The sequence below is a fragment of the Siphateles boraxobius genome, unplaced genomic scaffold (genome assembly GCF_051911475.1).
Source record: "Siphateles boraxobius isolate OS27281-9 unplaced genomic scaffold, OSU_SipBor_1 6, whole genome shotgun sequence".
Taxonomy (NCBI): Eukaryota; Metazoa; Chordata; class Actinopteri; order Cypriniformes; family Leuciscidae; genus Siphateles; species Siphateles boraxobius.
Window position 1 is genome coordinate 15,498,027 of NW_027509186.1, and position 18,406 is coordinate 15,516,432.

The window sequence follows — 18,406 nt, forward strand, 5'->3', positions numbered from 1 at the left end:
TTCCACTTCTAGAGCGCCCAGCGAACGACGTCGTTACGTCACTGTGTACGTCGCTTTACGTCTCAGCTAGAAACGCTTGCAAGTACAACATTACTTTGGGATTATCTCTAACTCGTGAACCAAGGCTTTAAAAACAATTGAAATATGTAAGTCTTTTAATCTTTTCCTTTGATATGTAATCTTTTCTGATTAGTTATGTACACCTGTCTTGTCTTTTTTTTCTCTCCGTTTATTTGTTCTATTTTGTGACTGTTTTCTTCTTTGCTTACATAATGTTTTCAATAAATTTTTTTTAAAAAAAGCTAGAAACGCTTGCGCCAACTTCAAGCATAACAATAACAATGGCGGACTACATCGTGTTTCTGCAAATGTTTCTCCTGGCTTTGCGGTCAGAAAAGATGTTTAGGAAACATCTAAACCCGCCCCCAGCCCCCGACGTAAGCATGACGTGGTAAAAGAACGGTTCTCTGGTTCTAGTCCAGCAAAGAGTTGGTGCCGCTTTGGAACCAGTTTTCCTGGCCGAGAACCGGTTCTTTGGCTGTCGAAACACAAAGAACTGGTTCGCGCGCAGGCACCGGCTCCGAACCGGCTCTCAAAACGCTTTGGTGGAAAAGGGGTATATGAGGACATTTCATGAGTCCTCATATTTCAAATGGCTTTAAAAACATACTAAGCAGTGTTTTATTAAAAATGTAAAAATGCAGAATGTCTCCTGTGATGGGTAGGTTTAGGGATAGGGGCAGTGTAAGGGGATAGAATACAGTTTGTCAAGTATAAAAACCATTACGCCATTGTGTGTGTGTGTGTGTGTGTGTGTGTGTGTGTGTGTGTGTGTGTGTGTGTGTGTGTGTGTGTGTGTGTATTGTTCTTAGATTTTCTGTCACAATTATCACAATATTTAAAACAACTGATCTGAGTTTTTAGATCTGAGTTTTTTTAGGAGCTTCCCCTTACTGTAACTAGGGCCATTATTTACCAATAGCAAAAAAGGTCCACTGCTTACCATACACGATATTTGTCAATATTCATAATGGATATTTGACAAATTATTTGACAGTGCTGATCTCTACTGAGAGCCATTTGAAAGTTTTATAAGCCTTAAATTTAGTGAAGTAGAGAAAGAGATGTTTTAACAGATTGTTAGCATGAATTGGCATGCTTTGTTGCCATTTTTTAACAGGTTGTTAGCATGAATTAGAATGTTGCTAGCATTAATTAGTATGTTGCTCCCATTAATTAACATGTTTGTAGTCTGAATTAGCATGTTGTTAACATGAATTGGCATTTTGCTTGCATGATTTCACATGTTGCTAACATGAAATAACATGTTGCTAGCATGAATTAACATGTTGGTAGTGTGAATTAGCATGTTGTTAGCATGAATTAACATGTTTTAACATGTTGCTAACATTAACTAACATGTCACTAGCATGTTTTAACATATTGCTTGCATTATTTAACACTTTGCTACGTGCAAAACGTGTCAACGTGTTGTTAGCATGAATTAGCATTGATAACATTATATAACATTTTGTTAACATGAATCAGCATTTTGTTGGCATACATTAGCATGTTGCTAGAATTAATTAGCATGTTGTTGGCAGGATTCAGAATGTTGCTAGCAAAAATTAGCACATTGCTAGCATGAAGTAGCATGTTGCTAGCATGTTCTGAGCTAGTTGCTAGGCTTTGCTAGTGATTGATATGTAGCATATAAAGCTTAAATAAGTTATTGTAGGCCTATTAAATTGTTGACCCCTTCAATGAATGTCTATGGGCTTTTTATGATTTTTAATCTTAATTTTTCATCTTCATTTTCATGACGGGTCATTTTGAAAAGATATACAGTAGTAACCCATGTCAGAACAGTCTGAAGGTCTGACCTGAGTTTGGAGGCTGTAGAGTTAAAGTTCTAGGAGAAGATACAGTAAAAATTTATATTTATTGTCATAGTATAAATTATGGATCCATTCCCATATTCAGTAGATGATTTCCACTAGAGGATTTATTTTGTCCTGGTTTGTTGCAGAAGAGCGCATTAGAAGCTGTTGTGTACTTGCCTCTGCTCTCTGCCAACTGGACCACTGCTGCCTTCACCTGAACGAAACCTGGTAAACACACACACACACACACACACACACACACACACACACACACACACACACACACACACACACACACACACACACACACACACACACACACACACACACACACACACACAAAAAGTCAAGGATTTAGTTTATTCATAACTGATGGAGGTTGATGAATTATTCAATGTATGTTAAAAATAGATTAAAAAGTTTACTAATTACCTGCGAGACATTCTTGATAGACGACTCCATATTCTAAAAAAACATTTAAAACTTAAGATTATCATCTTTAGTATAACAATTATGATGACTTTTTAATTTCAGTTACATTCTATACTAATGGGTTATTATTGTTATATTTTAAAATATTATAATTAGTAACTGTATTAATAGATTGGAAACAAATCTGTATGCTTTTATCAGCAGGAAGCATCTTTAAACACAATGTACTTCCCCTCTCCAACCCAGTCAGATCAGACATACAGTTTAACCTCTCTTTTTTTTTTTTCATAAAAGAAAAAGAAAGCCAAAATATTAATACGGAGTAGTCCAGTATTTTGTAGAGGCAGGTGAAAATGTTAATTTTCACATTTTCACCTGCCTCTACAAAATACTGGACTAGATTTTTAGTCAAGATTTCGAGCCAAATTGATGGGGGGTAGAAATTACTTTAGAAAGATTGCAGCATTATTTTATTTTTAAAGGGACATTGGTAGTATATTAGTAGAATCTGTTGACTTCAGCAATCTTTCCTACCTGCTATGAGTTCAGTAAGGTCACACAGATGTCAGACCTTAACATTTAGTCTTTTACTGTTATGTCAACAAGATTCAACAAGACATTTTCACCTGCTATACCCAATTTTTAGATCTGTTTGGGTATTTATGCAAATTAGCACATACGTTATTAGATTATGCACCGTTTGCCCATGTTAACAAACAATTTCAAAAAACTTGTTATACATTTTTTATTTGTCTTGATGTCAGTAATCAACTCAGTAATTTTCATGATAATATCTAAAGGTAAAATTTTTTACCCTATTCACGTGAGAAAAATAATGAATAGGTGTATGAATGGGCTATATTTGGGTCTTTTTCTAAACTTTCCCCTAATGGGATTCTTCAGGGCTTTTTTCCCCTTACTCAGGAAATATTGAGGATATAAAAGCAGTTGAGTTTGCTTCTGTTGCAATTTGTTCAACCTTTTTTTCATAAAATGAATGGACTATTATTCTAAAGAGGAATGACTTAAAATAACAAATAATGTTGAATAACGTTTCCCTTTATCAAACAAATTGTATTCCCTCGACTTATGTCAAGAAGTATTAAAGCTATCTTAACATCATTTAAGATACTGGTTCTTAATAAATTTCTCTTTTGGTATTTTAATTTTAAAGGCCCTATGGTTCAGTCCCATAGATATTGGGATCTCAACGTGACTATGTTCACATTGTTGAATTTTTCTTATTCTCAAAGGCTGAAAACCAAATGAGGGTCACTTTGCATGTAGCTAATAATCATTGTATTTTAAGTTACAAAAAATATTGAAAGTATCGAATATACTAGTTACATGCATTTCATTTCTGAACTGTGACGTATGTTCACGTAAGACATTACCAGCTATGTTTACTAGGATACTCGCCAACTCGTTTTTAGATAACTTTGTGTGAATTCATAATTTCAAGTGTGAAAGAGAATTCAATGCAGTGTTCAAGCGCTGCCTCACGTGGCTTTCTGGGCATTCACTCTGGGTGTTTTAACTGGGGAATTTCAGAGACGTTGGGAAAACATAATTTTATGCATTGTGTATAAAGGTTCATCTTCATGTGTTTGAAATTGTAAAGGAGTCTAAATGGACAGAATTTTTTGGACCAGACTCTTCCCCAAAAGATAGTTTGTAAACCTTGTACAAACCTCCTATTGAAAAAAGGTCTGGAGACCTCCAATGCTGAGTTGTACAAGGCATCAAAGCTTCAAACAGATTCAGAGCACATTTTGATCCACTATTAGGGATGGGATGTCATTTCTGTGAACAGCAGTTCTCTTACGAGAGGTTCTCTTGTATTGCGTAAGTTTAGCTTACGCTACGGGAAAGATTCATCTTCTCGAGATATTGAAGCCAAAAAATTATCCTTAATTTTGTATTCATTGTCAACACAGTGCAGCAGCTAGCAGACCTAGAGCAGGCCATCTCGCGTGCTCATTGGCTGCCCTGCGGGCAACTGCTGCAGCCTACCAGTGAGCCTGCCAGAATGGGTGTGGCTTAGCGTATAAACATAGGGGCTTGTAGGCTGACTTCCCTGATTTTTCGTCTCTTAAGCGAGCTCTTCGCATCGCTGGATCTGAGAGAAGCCACCGCCGCCATCGAACAGTGAACAGCCAGCTTAGGACAGCGCTGAGGAAGCCGGCCGTCTTCGCCACCTTCAGCCATCCCTGCGAGCTACGCTATCCGGCGACGTATCCTTTATCTTGCTAAAACCTATTCTAAAAGAGCAGCGAGTGTCTTTTTTAAGACGCCTCACACTTCCGGGGCTGCGAGCTCTGTGAAGCGATTCCGCTGTCGACCCTGCGCACGCCGCGCTTTCGGCTCCGGGTCAGTTTCACAAAAGAAAGCAGGTTATGAATGTAAGTCTCATGCCCGCCAGAGTGCATTCACGCTTACTAACACTAACCTCCCCCCGGGCTCCGCCCGCGCGTTTAAGCGTTATCACAAAACGCAGGGCATTAATAAAACGCTCCCCATCCATTATGATCGAGGCATCAAATACACTTGTAAGTCTCATGCCCGCGCACACGCGCTCACGCTTACAGGAAGCTTTTCCGCCCGTCAAAAGTGACAAAAGAATGTTCCCCATCCCTTATGATTATGACATCTCACATAAATCAGCCGGTTTCGGCTTTTCAGCGAGCAGCCATTGGCCAGAACCGAGAGTGCGCGCGCCGCGCTTTCGGCTCCGGTTCAGTTTCACAAGCCCGCAAATGGCGGCGATCTGAACCCAGAGGCCATTCGCCCCCTAGCGGCTCACATAGCTGCATGGGAAACTATCCCAGGGATTTCAGAATGGGTGCTGAGCACAATAAAGCAGGGCTATACACTTCAATTCATTCGCCGTCCCCCGCGCGTTCAAGCCCGGACCGCGACGATAGTGAATGCGGAAGTAGCACACCTACTTCACGCAGAAATAGCAAAGCTGCTGTGCAAAGGGGCGATAGAAAAGGTAACGCCTTCTCTGAGAGAGTCAGGCTTTTACAGCCGATATTTTTCTCGTACCCCAGAAGGACGGAGCCGTCAGAGCTATCCTAGATCTGAGACATTTGAACAAAGTGCTTGCGAAAAGGCCGTTCAAAATGCGTGTGACCAGGAAAATCCTCGCGCACGTTCGCCCGAGGGACTGGTTTATTTCTCTAGATCTGAAGGATGCCTATTTTCAGATTCAGATAATACCTCGTCACAGGCAATTGTTGAGATTCGCCTTCGACGGTCAGGTATATCAATGCACCATCCTGCTGTTCGGCCTGTCCCTAGCACCCCGTACATTAACGAAGTGCATGGACGCGGCGCTCGCCCCCCTGAGAAGTCATGGGCTGCAAATAATGAACTATCTGAACGATTGGCTGATATTGGCACAGTCAGAGACAGAACTGCTGTCTCACAGAACAGTGCTTCTCAGCCACCTGGAAAGCTTGGGTCTCAACTGGACCAAGAGCTCATTACTGCCCAGCCAGTCAATTTCCTTTTTAGGAATAGAATTGGACTCGGTGACCATGACAGCTCGTTTATCGACACAGCGCGCGCGCCGTGTTCGCCACCTAGCCGCATCTTTCCAGAAGGGCAGCTTTCTCCCTTTGAAAACATTTCAAAGGATGTTGGGCTGTATGGCATCAGCTGCAGCGGTGCTTCAGCTGGGCCTACTGCGCATGCGCCCGCTCCAATGCTGGTCGGCCAGATAATCAGAGTGACTCAGACCTGCATAGCGGCTCTGCAGCCCTGGTTAGTAGCCGACTGGTACCAGCAGGGAGTGATGATGGGAACCATCTCTTATCGGAAAGTCATTTCGACAGACGCGTCCAACTCGGGTTGGGCCGCGCTGTTTGAGGGCAGACCGGTCTTCGGCCAGTGGTCAGACCAAGAGAAGTGTTTTCACATAAACTGTCTGGAGATGATAGCGGTCGAGAACGCGCTGAAGCGCTTCCTCCCGTTCAAACAGGACCAACACGTTCTTGTCCGTTCGGACAACATGTCTGTGGTATCCTATGTAAACCGTCAGGGTGGTGTCAGATCCAGAAATCTCTGCAATCTGACGGAACGCCTCCTTATTTGGTCTCAGATGCACCTGCGCTCGCTGAGGTACCTGCGCAGATGCACCTGCGCTCTTTTGAACGACGGCCCAGACAAATGTTCCCCCAGGGGAATCGTCCCTGCACCCCCAAACGGTCCAGAAGCTGTGGCGCCTATTCGGCAGAGCGGAAGTCGACCTATTTGCGTCAAAAGACATCGCTCAATGCCTGACTTTCTTCTCGAAGGACGGGGACGCGCTGGCCCAGGTTGGCCCAGCCTCCCGCTATATGCTTTCCCTCCTGTCTCCCTGTTACCACAGGTGATCAAGAGAATCAGGGAAACGCGCCACTCGGTGCTCCTCATAGCCCTGCGTTGGGAGAATCAGATTGGTTCCCGGAACTAGCACGGCTGTCACATACAGCTCCGTGGCCGATTCCGGTGAGGGCAGATCTCCTCTCTCAGGCTCGCTGCACGCTGGCATCCCCATCCCCACCCCCATTCTCGTTGCCCTGCCAGAAGGACTGATGAACACGATCACGCAGTCTAGAGCTCCTTCCACGAGAAGGCTCTACTCGTCTAAATGGTCGGTGTTCTCCGGATGGTGCACCGACAGAGGTCTGGACCCACGGACATGCGGGGTGGCGCATCTGCTCACCTTCCTACAAGAGCTGTTGGATAAGGGGAGGTCCCCATCAACGCTCAAAGTATACGTGGCGGCCGTGGCAGAGTTCGCAGAATCGACGCATGGCCAGTCACTGGGAAGTCATGAGTTGGTCATCCGCTTCCTTAGAGGAGCTAGAAGGATGAACCCGCCGACGCCCTGAAAGCCTTTCCATTTGAACCACTAGACTCCGTGGGGTTGAAATATCTATAACTGAAAACCGTCTTTCTGACTGCACTGTCGTCAGTAAAACGTGTGGGGGATTTGCACGCGCTGTCTGTTAGCGCGTCGTGTCTTGAGTTCAGGCCGAATGACTCTAAAGTCATCCTCAGACCTAGACATGGCTATGTTCCTAAAGTGATAGGCACTCCATTCAGAGCGCAAGTTATTTCGCTGTCGGCTCTGCCAGCATCTGACAGCATCTGACAGCGAAAGTGATGTGAATCTCCTCTGCCCTGTCAAGGCGCTGATATTTTACATTAAGCGCTCCGCCTCCTTCAGGTGTTCAGAACAGCTTTTTTGTTTCGTTTGGTGGGCGCACCAAGGGTCTCGCCTTCTCGAAACAGAGCCTGTCCAGATGGATTGTGGACGCTATAGCGGCTGCTTACGCATCAAAAAGTCTGCAATGCCCTCTGGGCATCAGGGCTCATTCCACGAGAGGCGTGGCGTCGTCGTGGGCATGGTCCAGCGGGATTTCTATCCATGACATATGTGTAGCGGCGGGCTGGAGCTCCCCGTCTACCTTTGTCAGGTTTTATAACCTAGAAGTTCCTGCCTTGCAGGCTAAACTGTTGTCAGTGTGAAGGAGAGGTGTATTCTGCCCAGATCATCCTGCTCAGATCACTCTCACGTGACTCAGCTCTCCTGGCTGAGCTGCACTAGTAGGGTATGTGCCATGTGCCTATACAGACCGGCGCGCCGCTCTGTATTCCCTATGTGTGCTTATGTACGCGTGGCTGGTCACCTTATTTTTCCACTTATGGGGTTCCCCTGAAAGTTCGGGGTCTCATGGTGGATGCTTGGCACGCACGGCGTTGACAAAGTGTTCCCGTAGCGTAAGCTAAACTTACGCAATATGAGAGAACCTCTCGTAAGAGAACGATACTCGGTTACTAACGTAACCACGGTTCTCTCTAGAGAGGGAACGAGTATTGCGTAACCGGACGTGCTCGCGCCACGAGCGACTTTGCTTCAGTCGACGAAAAACCAGGGAAGTCAGCCTACAGCCCCTATGTTTATACGCTAAGCCACGCCCATTCTGGCGGGCTGTGACGTTATGAAGGCGCGGGCGCCCTTCATTGGGCGTGACGTCACGCCGGGCTCACTGGTAGGCTACAGCAGTTGCCCGCAGGGCAGCCAATGAGCACGTGAGATGGCCTGCTCTAGGTCTGCTAGCTGCTGCACTGCGTTGACAATGAATACAAAATTAAGGATAATTTTTTGGCTTCAATATCTCGAGAAGATGAATCTTTTTTCCGTAGTGTAAGCTAAACTTACGCAATACTCGTTCCCTCTCTAGAGAGAACCGAGGTTACGTTAGTAACCGAGGATCGTTTTTTAAACAGTTTTTCCATTTGTTTCTCAATTGATTGATGCCTCTTTTTGACCTTCTTACTGGGTGGTGCCAGAGGTTAGGTTTTAACGCCTGATTTTTTTTTAATTTATGGACCTAAATATATGAAGTAAGAGGGATAATAAGAGAGATTTATCATACTTAATTTCATTTTCAGACAGGCAAAGTTAGTTTGTCTGTCTCATAAAACCAAATTAAGTTGTATGGGACAAACAGATGTGGTACTGATTTATGAGGGTTTGATGACGTCTTAAGAAGGTAAGAATAGAATTTGAATATTATCAACTGAATGAGAACATTGAGGAATTCAAATTTAAGTGTGGTAAAAATAATTGTATTTGTGATGTTGACTGCAATGGCAATTTTACAAATGTATGTAATTATATAGGGTGTTGTTAACTGTCACACATAATCTGTTATTTTTGTCTAAGTTTCATTTTCATGGACTTTTAGTTTGTTTCTATTAAGTATTCAGTCTCCTTTGTTCTGGTTCCACACCTGAGTTTTTCACAATGGTTACTGATATGATTAGTCATTCTCTCCAGCTGTGTGTTGTTAATTATCCTAGTTTGACTGTGAATTTATCTGGCTGGGTTATCAGTTCTCACTGTTGGTTGTCGTTAACGCAAGAATTAAGTCTGGTTATGGTAATCTTTCTTTGAATTAAGTCTATTGTTAATTCCTCATCCTCATCCTGTATTGTACCTGCAACACACCTAGACTTCGTAAAATTAACGAATGCAAAAGTTTTTTATGGGTGTGTGCGTGTTATGATGTAGCCTACTTTTTCCTTTTATTTATTTATTTATTTTTTTGGATGGCTAAGATGGCTAAATTTTTTTGAGTACTGCCTGTTACATTTTTGTAATTAAAGTTGTTAAAAATCAAAGGTCTCTCTCCCCCGTCAGTTAACAATAATTTGTGCTTTGTTTTACTTTATTTGCTACTGACATATTCGACAGAACTACAAACTTTCCAGGGATGTCTGTGAAAAAGGACAAGCTTGTACAACTGTCGCTGCTGCAAAAGCTCAATTTTTGTTTTTCACTTATCATCTTCTTGCGCACACTAGCTATAGGCATACATAGTTGATATGTTTAACATTCTATTAATTCAATATATTTACTTAATATATACTTCTCTGATATATCTATTATGCTCTCTTTTTGCTCTGTTGTCTGTGTTTCTTTGTCACAAACACTGTACTGTACAAGCTGCATGGTATCGGTTGTTGGTATCAGAGTATTTTAATGAGTACGAGTGATCAAGCACAATATTGGCCCGATAGCTGTACTGATATCGGTGCACCCCTAGTTTCTATTGTATTTGTTATGAAAAAAAAGTAGCCTAAATATTTTTTTTATATAAATACAAATGCACAAATGCTATAGCTTAATAACAAAACAAAAATACTGTAATTATATTCCATTACTCCTTTAATGCATGTCAACAGTAATAATATAATAAAATTAAAAATTAATATACCACATTTCTGCCATGATACCATGGTGCAGTTCAGGTTCGAACTGGCCTTCTGGAGGACCGAGAGCTTTCCCTGTGGGCCACTGGGTGTACAATGTGGGCTGACCAGTTAGTGTTACAGTAAATCCATGGTAAAAGATGGTGATTTGTAAATTAAAAAAGTCTTCTGACTGGACTGTTCATGGCACAAAGTTTCTTGTGTTTGTCAGTGGTTTTGAGAATGTCAGCTCTGTTTCATCTGATTTAAACCGAGACATTCGATCTCACTGCACTGTTTAGTGGTTGTGTGAACGAGACCAATCAGCGAGTAAATGCATCTTCTCAAGTAAGCTGTGCCGCCGTTTGAGCCAAGCAGATAAATGGTCTGTGAGGCACGATTTTAATGAGTAGCGCTGTTTCGTTCAGCTTTTTGTGTGTATATATATATATATATATATATATATATATATATATATATATATATATATATATATATATATATTTACCATTATGACCACCTGCCTAATATGCTGTTGGACCTAAGCGTGCTGTTGACACAGCGCTGACCCGCCGAGGCATGGACCTACAAATCCCCTGAAGGTGTTATGTGGAATCCAGCACCAAGATGTTGTGAGGTGGAGCCAAACTTGTTGGTCCAGCACATCCCACAGATGCTCAATTGAATTGAGATATGGGGAATTTGGAGGCCAGGGCAACACCTTGAACTCTTCATCCTGTTCCTCAAACCACTCCTGAACAATGTGTGCAGTGTGGCACTCTAACTGCTCCAAGGTCCAGTTCTGATGCTAATGTGTCCATTGTAGACCCTTTTGACGGTGGGGTCATCATAGGCACTTTGTTTGGTCTACGGCTACATAATCTCATACAGTATGTAGCAGAATCTGAGGCACTGTGGGTTGTGACACATTCCTCTTTGTTGCCCTCACACATGGATATCGATACCTTTTTTTGGTGTGTCCCTCCTCGGAAATCGTTGGTAAATTCTCAACACTGCTGACCGGGAGCTACCCATAAGTCTTACCTTTTCAGAGATACTCTGAAACAGTCACCCTGCTATAATAATTTGTCCCGTGTCAGAGTCGCTCAAATCTTTATTTCTACCCATTCCGGCATCCAACACTTTGATTATGAGAACTGATTGCTTATTTTGCATTCTCTCATACCATCTAATCTACCATCTAATTTATGGGTTTCCCGGTCAGCAGTGTTGAGATTTACCAACAATGTCTGGTATGTCTGTTTTAGATATATATATATAAATATATATATATATATATATATATATATATATATATATATATCTAAATATATATATATATATATATATAGTACATGCTAAATGTTTGATTTTTAAGCTTCTATGAGTACACTACTATATAACTCAAAGTTCACAAACGTAATGCCACACAATTTAAAATCAGACTGAGGCACTATAATGTTCCGAGGTAAAATTGCTGTTAATACTCACCCATTGTCGTTTCTGGATTGGAGCTCTGCAATGCGCTTCCTGGGAAAGGTTTTAGTGATTTAAAACAAAATATTACTGAAAGATACCAGAATGTCTTAATGCAGTGTTTCTCAACTCTCCAAAGTCTTCGAGACCCAACTACCAAATTAAAACATATGAGTCAACTCATCAGCTTCTTAGTGTGTTAAACATCTAGGGAGACATCCAAATCATTCTGGCATGTGGGTCCCGAGGACTGGAGTTGAGTAATACTGTCATAACTGAATAGATTCAGTTTACAAAACATGGAATGAGAAAAAACACCAAACAAATTCAATATTAGTATTTTACTGAAGACTCACAGAAAGTGACAACAGAATACTAAAGAGCACCAACAAAAAAGTGAAGTGAACAAAAAGCAAAGCAAAAAACAATATTTTCAGTTCGTCTTGGAATATATTCAGTACTTATATCTTAAAAACATTAGACGTTAGACGCTTCTTTTGTCACTTATGAAGATCTTCAGTAAATTCCTACTTTTCAATGTTGAACTTTGAATTTGTTTGGTGTGCAGTTTCCTGTGTGTGTGTGTGTGTGTGTGTGTGTGTGTGTGTGTGTGTGTGTGTGTGTGTGTGTGTGTGTGTGTGTGTGTGTGTGTGTGTGTGTGTGTGTGTGTGTGTGTGTGTGTGTGTGTGTGTGTGTGTGTGTGTGTGTGGCCTGGTAAACCCTACATTTTGGGGACAAAATGTCCCCATAAGGATGGCAATATCTGAAATCCTTGTTCGTGTGGGGAAATGTTTTGGTCCCCATGAGGAAAACAGCTTATAAATCATGCTAAGTGATGTTTTTGGAAAATGTAAAAATGCAGAAAGTTTTCTGTGATGGGTAGGTTTAGGGGTAGGGTTAGTGTAAGGGAATAGAATATACAGATGGTACAGTATAAAAATCATTATGTCTATGGAAAGTCCCCATAAAAACATGGAGACACTACATGTGTGTGTGTGTGTGTGTGTGTGTGTGTGTGTGTGTGTGTGTGTGTGTGTGTGTGTGTGTGTGTGTGTGTGTGTGTGTGTGTGTGTGTGTGTGTGTGTGTGCGTGTGTGTGCGTGTGCGTGTGCGTGTGCGTGTGCGTGTGCGTGTGCGTGTGCGCGTGTGCGTGTGCGTGTGCGTGTGTGTGTGTGTGTGTGCATCAAATTAAGTAATTTGCACAAAGGTCAAATGTTTTTAGGAATGCATTTCTTATTATTAGTCAATGATCTTATGCTAAAATTAGACCCAGGCTCACTTGTATCTCTTGACAACGAAGAAACACAGTAATCCAACCAAAAGAGCAGCTCCAAGACCAGAGAGGGTTGGTATGAGAATGTGGCTGAGAGTTGCTTGTTCTGGTAAAAAAACAAAATCACTTATTTACTAAAAATGATCACTTATAACAATATATACGCAGTATAGTCTTATTGTTATACCTTTCACAAAGATAGGGATAGTGGCTTCCATTTCACCCTCAACCTTCCCGTGGTACTTGACTGTGCATGTGACAGAGGAGTGATCATCCTCTTTTGTTGGGATGAAGGTAAGGAAAGACTCTACTTCCCATTTTCCATGATCAATTTGCTTGTAGCTCGTGATGATTTTTCCAGAGTGGCTCCAGCTGAAAGTGGGCTGATGGGACGGACAGGTGTGCCGGACAGAGCATTTGAAGACGGCAGCTTGACCCTCTTCCACAGATATGTCAGCCTGCAACTCTGGTTTTGATGCTTTCTCTGTACATATATTTTGAATGACAGAACACATATTCCACACAATGAATAAAAGTAAAAATGAGCTTATTTACTAAATATTTAGTCACAAAAACTTAATTTGGAATCTTTCCATTTTTTATGTTTTAATATTTTGTATCCTATAGCTGTTGTAATTACAAGTTGACAGCTTAAAAGCACACTTACCAATCATTTTAATTGCCACACAGTTATCCACAAAGGAGAACTTGTCTTTTTGAGATGTCTCTAATTCCACCCTGAAACAATACGGGCCGTTGTCATGGTTTTTGACATCATCAATCTCCAATGAGCAGTTGAATTCACCCAGTGAACCAATCAGTTTAGTACGACTCTTAAAATTTTCCAGAACCCTTGTAGGATCATTGTGATAGATGAAATGCTCCCTGTTGTTCTTCATGTGCCACATGCCTTTAATACGACTGGAGGGCTGTTGTTGAGCAGGGTATTTGAATGTACAGGGCAACACGACACAAGATGAGACCAGAGCATCCATTTTAGGCTCTATTTCCACCTTCCAAACATCACCAAACACGACTGCACAAAGAACTGCAAAATAATAATTAATAAAATTATTGAAAGTTGATAAACTTTTTTTTTAATTAATTAAATTATTAATAGAAATCTTTTTTTATAATCTCGCAAAAATATATATTTCTATAATGTATGTATATGATGTTCTATAATGTTTTTTTTTTTTTTTTTAATCCTACCCTGAAGCCAGCAGAGAAGAACTCGAGCCTGTACACCCATGCTGGACTCGACTGAAGAGGAAAAACATAGCAATTGATCAAAAAATGTTACTGATTACTTTGTGCATACAACAATCTTTATCTAGGGCACTGGATAGGCTTCAGTTATAGTGTTCATATATATATATCAACCTGAGAGTTCTCAGGAGATAAAAAATGGAAACAAAAATGTATAATTTATTGATCATATGTATGCAAGTAGAATCCGAAGACAAGGTTGTTGGACAATAATATTTGTTGATAAAGGAAAAACAAATTGAATCAATGATTACTTGAAGCAAATGCAAAGGGAAAATGAAATTCAGAGAGTCAAGCATAAGAGAACCATGCACAAGTCTAACATCATTAATCATAACATTTGCCTGGTGCTTACTAGTTCACAAGCAACAGTGGACAAACTGAAAGAAATGGGTCTCGCTTAAGGAGGTGAAGCAATGTATTATTTTTTTGTTTTTTTTGTAATTGAGGTTCATACGACCTGTTTTAGTTCTCTATACTATAAGATAACAAAAGCAAAATTACCTTTACATCTGCAAAATAAAAATGAAATAAAAAATATTATTGTGCTAAATATGCATCTAATATGAATAAAACATCTTGCAATGATCAGTCAAATATGATATAAATAATAATGGAAATTAACTTTATCCGTATACTACATGATATTGACAGAATAACATATTAAATATATGAAGTAATAGAAGGCAATAACTCTTTTTATGTATATTTGGAATTTTCTCATTCATTACATAAAATTTCACATACACAGACATTTGTTTTTAGATCGAAATATTATCACCATGCTTCTAATCATGATGATTTATCTCGATGATAATATTTATAACAAGAAAGGGAGCCTACCTTATTTGTCAGTGTGTGACTGGTGTGCCTTTACTGACTGAAAGACTGACTGAATTCTAATGCAAAGCAGAGATATAAACTGCCTAAAATAACAACAGGAAGTATATTGTTACCCACAAATTTCTGAGAATTTATTAAGACCTTTATTTCATTTCTCATTTTCTCATGCATCCCTTGAGGATTCTGAGCATCAGAACAAAGAAGAGAGAAGAAGAGAATAATTGTTTATCACTTAATCAAAAACCAACAGCAACTTGCATCTTCAAGTGGGTTCACCAACTAAGCAGATTTTCTCCAGCTGCTTAACTAGACCTCCCATCATCATTTTTATTTGGCATCTATAGAACCAGTCAACACTGAATCTTCTCTGACATTCAAAACCTTTTTTTGTTTCTTATACAATGAAACATTAGGCTACTTCTTCACAAAATTGTCCTGTGATGTTAAAAACCTTGAAGTGGAGAGAAAAAGATTTGTGAAAATATATATTTTTTATTTAGCAAACATGTCACCACTTCTTAGATAATAGATGAAAAAGACAATTTACAGGAAAAGATGTTGTCATCTGAGACAGCAGAAAGTAGACAGTTCAGCAATGAGGTTTCTTTACAAAGATAAATTAAGAAATTATGTTTACTTAATTATTCAGTGAAAACGTCTCAGGTTATGTATGTAACCCTGGTTCCCTGATAGGGAACGAGACGCTGCGTTTGAGACGCGGTGGGAACACTCTGCGTGATTACGTCGTGATGCACGTGTAAAATCAGTCCAATGGAAGCCCGCTACGACATAGGTGACGTCATAGACCAGGAAACTATAAAGCAACCCTGAAATCAGACCGCGATAGCTTCTAAAAAACCTGAAGCAAGTCGATCAGGGCAAGCAGGAAGTATGGCAGGCAAACGCAGCGTCTCGTTCCCTATCAGGGAACGAGGGTTACATACGTAACCTGAGACGTTCCCTTTCAAGGGAACTCGAGCTGCGTTTGAGACGCGGTGGGAACCCCATACCCACTACGCCATAGTGACAAATGCCCGTTCTGTGTGAAGTCCTGCGCACACTAAGAAGCAAGCAACCTCGCCCCAGGAGTGGACAGGTCAAGGTCATAAAACCTGACAAATGTATGTGGAGAGGACCATCCTGCCGCATTACACACGTCAAGAAGGGAAACTCCCAGAATTAAGGCCATAGAGGCCGCCATACTCCGAGTAGAATGGGCCCGCACAGCCATAGGTGAAGGCTGTCCAGGCGCTTCATAAACCAATGAAATAGCCTCGACTAAACATTTACTCATAACTTGCTTAGATGCAGGGCATCCTCTCTTGAGTGACCCAAAAGAAACAAATAGTTGCTCAGATTTACGCCACAGGGCAGCTCTGTGAACATAGGCATCTAAAGCCCGGACTGGACATAACAGGTTAAGCTGTTCCTGGTCAGGGGTATTAAAGGGTGGAGGAAAAAAGGCCTGCAGCACTATTGGGCCCCCAACATTCAGTGGGACCTTAGGAATATAACCCGGCCTGGGGTAGAGAAATGCCTTCACCATACCAGGTGCAAATTCCAGACATGAAGGAGCAACCGACAGAGCATTTAAATCACCAATTCTCTTGATAGATGAGATAGCAAGGAGAAATAAAGTCTTTAGAGTGAGGAATTTTTCTGAAACCTCCTCGATGGGCTCGAAGGGAGCTAAAGCCAGACCCTCGAGTACAATGGCCAAGTCCCAAGCCGGTGCTCTAGAGTGCAGTGCAGGTCTCAACCGCAATGTACCACGGAGAAAGCGAGTAATTAAAGGGTTTCTCGCGATAGAAGTACCCCCCAGAGGGGTGTGGTAGGCAGATATAGCCGCCACGTAAACCTTTAGGGTGGAAGGAGATAACCTGGCCGAGAAACGGTCTTGCAGAAAATCAAGACCTGAACCAACAGGGCAGTTAACAGGATCTAACTGACGTTCAACACACCACGTGGTGAAAAGTTTCCATTTTAGCGCATACAGCCTTCTCGTGGAAGGAGCTCTGGATTGAAGAATGGTTTCTACAACATCGGTCGAAAGACCGGTTTCCCTGAGCCTGGCCCCCTCAGAGGCCAGGCCCACAGTTTCCATAACTCCGGCCGAGGGTGAAATATCGTGCCCCCGGCCTGGGACATGAGGTCCACCCTGAGTGGGATCTCCAAGGGGGCGCCGTCCAACTGAGACACCAAGTCCGAGAACCAAACTCGGGTCGGCCAATAAGGGGCTACTAGTAGCAGACGAGCCCCTTCCCGGCGAACCCTCTCCAGAACCCCCAGAAGCATAGATATCGGGGGAAAGGCATACAGGTGCAGCCTCGGCCACACCTGCAACATCGCATCCAGACCGAGAGGAGCTGGGTGCTTTAGAGAGAACCACATGGGACAATGGGTTGAATCTGATGATACGAAAAGGTCTACCTGAGCACGACTGAACTCTTCCCACAGGAGCTACACCACTTTGGGGTGAAGTCTCCAATCCCCGGGCCTCAGCCCGGCAGAATATCTGCTCCCACATTCTGACGCCCCGGAATATATACCGCCTTGAGCGACAATAACTTCCCCTGGGCCCATAGGAGGATCTGATGGGCCAATTTGCAAAGATGACACGACCTCAGACCCCCCTGATGGTTGATATAGGAGACCACCGAAGTGTTGTCTGTGCGGAACAACACATGATGGCCTCTCAGGTCTGGCAGGAAATATTTGAGTGCTCGAAATACCGCCATCAACTCCAAACGATTTATGTGCCAGGAACTTTGATGGTCCTGCCAAAGACCTTGCGCCGAGCGGCCACTCATGACCGCCCCCCATCCCGTGAGGGAAGCATCCGTCGAAAGCGTGACGCGTCGACAAGGAGCCCCCAACACTGGGCCCTGGGCGAGGAACCAAGGTTTCTTCCACATGGTGGAAGAAACCACAAGGCACGAAGGCATAGCCGCGTGACCTTGATCTTGCGGAACGGATTTCCCCTCGGAGAAAACCCCTTGGTCCTGAGCCACCACTGCAGAGGTCTCATGTACAGAAGTCCAAAAGTAATAACGTTGGACGCAGCTGCCATGAGACCCAACAGTCTCTGAAACTGTTTCACAGTGAGTGACTGGCCTAGTTTCACATTCTTTGCGGCTGTGAGAATCGCAGAAATACGAGCAGGAGACAGGCGTACCTGCATTGTGGTCGAATCCCAAATTACACCTAGAAAAGTGGTCCTCTGAGCAGGAAGGAGCACACTCTTTTTGGTGTTGAGCCGCAACCCCAAACTCTTTAAGTGGGACAGAACAGCATCTCGATGCTGAACTGCCACCTGCTCTGAATGAGCTAAAATTAACCAATAGTCGATGTAATTTAATACGCGGATGCCCTGGAGTCTCAACGGAGCCATAGCTGCATCCACGCATTTTGTAAAAGTGCGGGGAGATAAACCTAGGCCAAGTGGAAGAACCCGATATTGGTATGCTTCGCCCCCGAAAGCG

At 42.2% G+C, this 18,406-nt stretch overlaps 1 protein-coding gene across 5 annotated transcripts in view; it reads right to left on the reverse strand.

Annotated features, from left to right (window-relative positions):
- Positions 1 to 14,980, reverse strand: part of LOC143715923 (sialic acid-binding Ig-like lectin 14) — a 98,585-nt gene extending 83,605 nt beyond the window's left edge. For 2 of the 5 annotated variants that reach the window (XM_077207825.1, XM_077207823.1), the window contains exons 1-8: positions 14,925 to 14,980; positions 14,025 to 14,075; positions 13,480 to 13,860; positions 13,000 to 13,296; positions 12,819 to 12,918; positions 11,556 to 11,594; positions 2,316 to 2,348; positions 2,061 to 2,108 (exon numbers count right to left, since the gene is read on the reverse strand). In XM_077207825.1, coding sequence (XP_077063940.1) covers positions 2,061 to 2,108; positions 2,316 to 2,348; positions 11,556 to 11,594; positions 12,819 to 12,918; positions 13,000 to 13,296; positions 13,480 to 13,860; positions 14,025 to 14,064 — 938 coding nt within the window. In that variant the 5' untranslated portion in view covers positions 14,065 to 14,075; positions 14,925 to 14,980. Of the gene's footprint in view, positions 1 to 1,894; positions 2,109 to 2,315; positions 2,349 to 11,555; positions 11,595 to 12,818; positions 12,919 to 12,999; positions 13,297 to 13,479; positions 13,861 to 14,024; positions 14,085 to 14,924 lie in introns of those variants that run through there. The other 3 variants (XM_077207826.1, XM_077207827.1, XM_077207824.1) reach the window with 3 other exon arrangements.
- Positions 14,981 to 18,406: the final 3,426 nt, after the last annotated feature.